The sequence below is a fragment of the Physella acuta genome, unplaced genomic scaffold, assembly GCF_028476545.2.
Source record: "Physella acuta isolate Inbredline_101_S28 unplaced genomic scaffold, ASM2847654v3 ptg000180l, whole genome shotgun sequence".
NCBI classification, from domain to species: Eukaryota; Metazoa; Mollusca; class Gastropoda; family Physidae; genus Physella; species Physella acuta.
This window is the reverse complement of record NW_026731699.1, coordinates 43,308-50,000: the sequence shown is the minus strand read 5'-3', so window position 1 is coordinate 50,000 and position 6,693 is coordinate 43,308. Positions and strand designations below refer to the sequence as shown.

Below are 6,693 nucleotides of genomic sequence, written 5' to 3'. Positions count from 1 at the left end.
TCATCCGGCCCGCGGAGATCTTTTTGTCCACGGAAAAAAGCGTTTGTTGGTGATGGTTGAGGAACTTTGCCCAGAAAAACCAGAGACATGTCTAGAAGTAACTGGCCCCCGAACTGAAAATTGATAGTTAATGCGGCCCTCGGACTGGAAAGTTTGGAGACCCCTGCTATAGATGATTGAATCATTCAAAATTTAAAAGTAGTAATATTAATTTAAGTTTCTCTTTTGAAATTTAAATTCATTGGCAAGTTAAATAAACTGAGAATGATCTACCCTAAACTTTCTCGAATATTCTTATATAAAACAACAGGGGATGGCAACTTGGGATATAGACATGATTTTTAATCCATTTTAGAATACTTACACTTTTTAAAATAGAATAAAATATCATAGAAAAAAGAATTGTGCACCAAGTGAACGCCAAATAAAATTTGCATAATAGTGTGGAATATTATTAGTACTTTATAAATTTACATCCGTTTTTTGAGAAATCGGAAATAGCAAAAATTACTACTTCCGGTCAACAGAAATTACTCTAAATTTGACAGAATGCAGAGAATTAGATCTTATACTTATATGTGAAATTTCATTTATCTATCTGAAATAGTACTCAAGTTATAGGCTTTTGGAAAATTCAAAGTAGAAAAAGTCCCACTTCCGGTTATCGGAAATCGCTCAAAATTTGATACGGATCTATGATTTTGATATAATACTTATATATGAAATTTCATCAACCTAGCTGTAACGGTACTCAAGTTATCGTGTTTACAGACACACACACACACACACACACACCGACAAGATTGCAAAACTATGTTTTTCCGACTCACGGGGGCGATTTTTTTTGCACGATTACAAGACTTTCCACATCTCAGTGTTGTAGCTTTGTCTTTTCAGTGCGCTCAGCCAATGTGTGGTGGCAGTAGCTGATTTTTACTACTTTCATCATGCGACATATGAAGACTGCTGCAGATTTACAATTTTGAACTATTCCTGAAATTTTCATTCTCAAATTTACATATTATTTACAGAATAAAGGGTAGATTTTATAGGGGGGGAGGGGTTGTTTCCTGGAACATTAGTGCTTTGCTATTTCTGAAAAATAAAAGTTATTAATTGGACAATATTTGGATATAATAATAAAAGTGATGGGTTATTGTAGACTTTATATTAGTGAAATTGGCTCCAAAAGTTGGTATGGGCTTCCTAAAAGAGGGGAGAGGTACACTTAGTTATACCTGAAATATACATGAAACATGATATATTATGTACAATAGGTGATCATTAGCATTCACACTTCCATTTGTACCTATTATCTGCAAGCAGTCTTCTTTTTTTATTATTATTATTTTATTTATTTCTAAATTGTTAACAGAATCAAAATTTTAAAATATTTAACTTCAGAACAAATTATTTAATAATTAAGTTGCTATGTACAGAGAGAATTATGAAACCAAATACGTTTAACGTTTTGGACGGTATAGTGATAATAGTGGTGTAGCAAGGTGAATGGAAAAGGTATATAACATTTTCCTAGCAAACATAGTAATAATTTGGTTGTCTCCCCTGTTTTGTATTTTACCCCTAATTCCGAATGCTTTATTTAGCTTCAGGAAGGTAGGATAAGGTTACAGAAAGGAAATAGAACATATTCCAAAAAGATAAATTTAGCATATATACAATAATGTAAAGTCATGTCGCTGAGAGTTTCTAACACTATCTTCAAACAATTATAAATATGATAACCAATAAGAAAAGTATGATTTTCGCTGCTGCAAATTATTTTTAAGTTACATTGTTTGCTAAAAATAGCTTTAACTTGTTTTATGGCTTAAAACTAAGTTATATTTCTATGCCCAATTTTTAAAACATTTTTGTTATCCTATCTCAGTTGAGAAAAATATTTAAGTTTCATTTGAAAATAACATGACACTTTGATTTATCTCCCTTGCCCAGGACCTACAGAGACCACCTAGTAAGAAAAAATGCCATCTACCACCGACCACAGCTCAGCCCTGAAATTGTTCAGTGGTCCAAGGAACTGAAAGAAAAACAGTCTGAAAAGGCCACACAAAGACAAGTTAAATTGGAAAATTTAGCCAATGAGTGAGTTGGGTTTGGTTTTAAGTAACTTAGTTAAGATTTTGGATTATTTCTAAATTAAAATGTTTATTAATTCCAAAAAAGAGAATAAATTATTTGATTTTTTGCGAAAAGTCGCACTGATATATTTATGTCTGTAGACTGAACACTAAAGAAAAAGAATCAAAAAGTAAACTGCAGTCAATTGGACCTCATGTTGACATTTACAGGTAAGTCTGACTGCTGTAGCAGTTGATCTCAAAAGGTTTCTTCATTGACTAGCCATGATTATTTCCCTTGGGTTTAACGTATGTCTAACTGCAGGATTTAAAGCCTTTCTAACTGTATTTGCTACCTTTTGGCTTTTAAACTAACCATATTTATTACAAGCTAAAAAAAAATTTTACCACCCTTGTAACCAACAGTATTTACCACCCAAAGAAGATTGGTCCAACTATGAAAGAATTGCACCAGGCAGCTACAAAAATACAGAAGATTGTCAGGGGGTGGCTGGTGAGACGCAGGATTGAGAAGCTCTCTAGGAAGGTCAGCAGTCAACTCACTCCCTCTCCCCTGATCTCTGTCTCTCTGTCTCAGCCTGTGAAGGCAACATTCTCAAGGATGATTTTTTTAAGCAGTTCATTTTTTTCTTTATCATTTTCAACTTGGTGTGTGATACTGTGTTGAATTAATTTAACTTTCTTTTCACTTTAATTTTGTTTATTAAATCTTAAATTAATGCAAGTATTTATTTTTTTATAAATTTGTAGTCATGGTTTTTAACAATCACTTACTAAATAGGTTCTTTAAAAACTTGCAGGCAACATGGTATGGATCAAACTTTACCAAAATGGTAAAAGAATACAAAAATATGCTGAAAGCTGTTCAAAGCCAGCATGGTGTTGATAAACCAAAGAGTCCCTTCAGCATAAAAGAGTTCAATTCTTACATTGACACCCGCAGAAGTAAGTCTTGCCTCTAAATTAATTTAATGTTCATGAAACAGTCTGTCACCTGTAGATGTAAGTCTTGAGTCTCGTCTCTAAACACTAGTCTGATGCTGTTCTATTTAGATGTTGATTCTTTTATATACCAGGTGTGCATTTTAACAAGAAAAACAATATTTTTACTTTTTCTTTAGTTCACCTACTTACTGTATTATATAATTTTTATTATATTATTGTATAATATTATAAAATTGTACTTTTATACAGTTTCGTTCTTAATAGTTATCTGTGAATTATTATTATGTAATGTGTTTATTAGGCCATTCATCAAATCTTTTGTTACAGGGTACGAGAGTGTGTTTGAGAAAAAAGCTTTTGGCGGCGAGTTAGAGCTGAGTGAAGTGCCAGCATTCTTTAAAGAATGTGATCTGTACCCGTCCCAGGAGGAGATAGATGAGGCAATGGATGTCACACTTCATGGTGATGGGGGTTTTTTTTTTTATTTTTTTTTTTTTAGTTTATAATTTTTAGTTGTTTCAGTTTTTGGTTTTAATGTGTTTATATTTAGACTGTAAAGTTTAGTACTCTTCTAGATTTTCAATTTCAATTTTGCTGTCTGGTACACTATTGCCACACACATAAAAAACACACTAACACAGTGCAATTTGACACACCTCCCACTTTACACCATTTTGTGGTAGATCAGGAAAAGTGTTTAAATTATGGTTATTTGAGTTGTGTGAACTTTGGTACTGTTGTAGTGTATAGTAGAATATACTTAACCTACACAGCTGATGATAAACACTCTGGCAATGATAGAAAATTAGGTTTTATGTTTACTTTTTGCTAAATCAATACCAAAAATGGCCACAACATGTCTGTCTTGTTACAGGCCAAGCAATCAAGAGAGAGAACCAGGGCCTGAAGAAGAAAGAGTTGCTGGACATGGTTTTTTACATCTATGTCCCACCAGCCACCAGCTTGAAGGGGACCAGACAGAGCACCTGGATGAACCCAATCATTGATGGCCAGGAAGCCAGGAAATTGTTAGGTGGGACTCGTTAAACTCGTTAAACTACCACATTCATCAAACTACATCAAGATTTGTTTTCAATTCCAGTCTCCCATTTACTACACACAATAGTAATAATGTAAAAATTAATTATGAATTATAACATATATTCCTCTAATAGAGTGCATCTGTTTAAAATTACTGTGGTTTTGCCTACATTATTCCTAGCCATATATACCTCCCCCAACAAGCTAGGTACCCATTAGCATTGCATGTACTCTGAGACATCCTACCGATTAGCAGTTGTGCATTCTATTCTACTCCGCCAGGCCATTCCATATATTCATAGTTAAAAATATATTATTCCCATTATGATTATACTCATAACATTCACCTTGCTTTTTATGCATACAAATTTAAAACCTTTATTAAAAACAAGAGGTAAGGAACCATAAGACATCCTGCTGACTAGCAATTATTCTTGTGCATATGTTGTAGAGCACATTTTTAAAAATGTTGATACATTTTATTTTGCCATGTGGGAAGTAAATTTGTTGAACCAGCCCAAATGTTATAGAGCACATTGAAAAAATATTCATAAATTTTGTTTTGCCTTTTAGGAAGTGAATTTGTGGAACCAGCGCAAATTTTATAGAGCTCATTTAAAAAAATATTGATAAATTTTATTTTGTCATGCAGGAAATGAATTTGTGGAACCATCTCAAATGTTATAGAGCGCATTAAAAAATATTAATACATTTTATTTTGCCATGCAGGAAGTGAATTTGTTGAACCAGCGCCACTGGCACCGTGTGCTAAACTGGTGATTGATGCCAAACGAGAGCAAAGAAAGAAGGAGCAAGCTTTACAAGAGGCAGAGGAAAGGAAGAGAATAGAGGAGTCTAAACAAAGAGCTGAGGAGAAGAAAGCTGCTCAAAAAGTGAAACATGTGACAATTCAATCTCCAAAACATGAAGATTGAAAGGCTATCATTACTAATTCTTGAAGGAGAGTCAGCAAGTTTATAAAAAATGTTGGTATTTTTGTTATGGACTTACATTTGTTAAGGACTGTATATAGACTTGTTTGGCTGGTGTCAAGAATTGTAATGAACCATGTATTATTGTATATTGTAATGAATCATGTATATTGTAATGTACACTATTGAAGCTGGGATTTGTATTAAATTCATGGGTTGGTGTAAAATACAAATACTTCAATTATGTTAAAAATGTAAATAAGCATTTTGAAACAAATGAGACTCATGTTAAATGTAACTATTCAGTTGTACATTACATCGATTCTTTAGCCTTTTAGTTTCAATTTAATAGCTGAACCTTATGGGCTACAGTTGTTTTTTTTTTAATAATTTTAATTTCCATAAATTACTTAATATTTATATTGTGTAACATTACTAGCTGTATGCATTAGATTAATGCTATTAGTTTTCTATTTTTTAGAGACTTTTTAAAAATTTTCTTTAATATTTTTGTATTCACTATATCTGTAGATTTTTTTTATTTCTGTCAGACATTTACTGTATCTGTGATATTTCAAACTGCCATATTGCCAGCATTCTGTGATCAAATCACCATTTTAACACATTTTTATCCCAATCACTACTTGTACCAAATGTTCGGGTTTTTTAAGATAAATAATGTAGAAAAGTACCTTTTAAGATCTGTTAGCACTTAGGGCAGATGGAGTAGAGTTTCTCTGAACACAAAGGAGATTGTGGAATCAGCTCTAAGCCCAGTCACCTTCAATACTGAGCAAAACATTTTCTTGCTCAATTTCAATTTTCCTTATTTTTTAAAAATCTCCACAAACTAATGTTTAAACTCCATGAATTACCAGCTTAATTCCATAAAGTTGAAGGCTGTTAATTGGAGGATTATGAAATGTTGATTCCCTTAGATTCGGTTTTTCAACCCCACAGTCTTTAGAGTTTTGTTTGTTTAAACCACAACCCTTTATGGTTCAATCAAATTAGTTTTATCTTCTTAAAATCTAATCAAAAGAAAACTTTAAATGAAATATAAACACTGTAATCGGCTGGTAATGTCTGGTGATACCACTAGTCATCTTAAAAGAAACAAAAAAATAATTTGTGTACAGTAGTTTATTGTCTTCATACAAATAGTATAAAATTGTGCACACACCCAAGCACTCGCCAGCTTAAATAACAGATAAATTGGACTTAAACATATCCGGACGGAAGAAATTTATTGGACTAGCTACTTTACTAACAAAATAAAATAACTGCATAGATTATGGTGGATAAATTGATAATAATATACTGTATATGTGTGTGCACATATATAAATACATATGCACATTCAAAGAAAGTATATAGAAAAAGTGCACAAGTTGTTACATATTCTACTGAATTCATGCCAGATTCTTTTTTTTTTACTTTTTTACTTAATATATATATGCCTTAAGGATAAAGGAAAGTGTATAAAAGTATTACTGCTAAAATCATTGTTACACAAAACAGTAAAAGTGCAGGTTGTTTTGTCTAAGTCAAGACACAAACAAGGTATCAGTTGTTTTTTTTTATATAAATTTTTTAGTTTTTAGAAATTTTCCTATACAAAAAAATTGCTAAAATAAAATAAAAGTTGAAAACAAATAACTAACTTTTTGTTG

General features: G+C 32.0%; 1 protein-coding gene across 1 annotated transcript in view; it reads left to right on the top strand.

Moving 5' to 3' along the window:
- LOC131936546 (uncharacterized) overlaps positions 1-6,593 on the top strand; it is a 26,566-nt gene extending 19,973 nt beyond the window's left edge. Inside the window, exons 28-34 of the mRNA XM_059293578.1 lie at positions 1,957-2,106; positions 2,244-2,312; positions 2,508-2,628; positions 2,903-3,047; positions 3,375-3,509; positions 3,922-4,080; positions 4,818-6,593. Of these exons, the coding sequence (XP_059149561.1) occupies positions 1,957-2,106; positions 2,244-2,312; positions 2,508-2,628; positions 2,903-3,047; positions 3,375-3,509; positions 3,922-4,080; positions 4,818-5,023 (985 nt within the window). The 3' untranslated portion in view covers positions 5,024-6,593. The remainder of the gene's footprint in view (positions 1-1,956; positions 2,107-2,243; positions 2,313-2,507; positions 2,629-2,902; positions 3,048-3,374; positions 3,510-3,921; positions 4,081-4,817) is intronic.
- Positions 6,594-6,693: the final 100 nt, after the last annotated feature.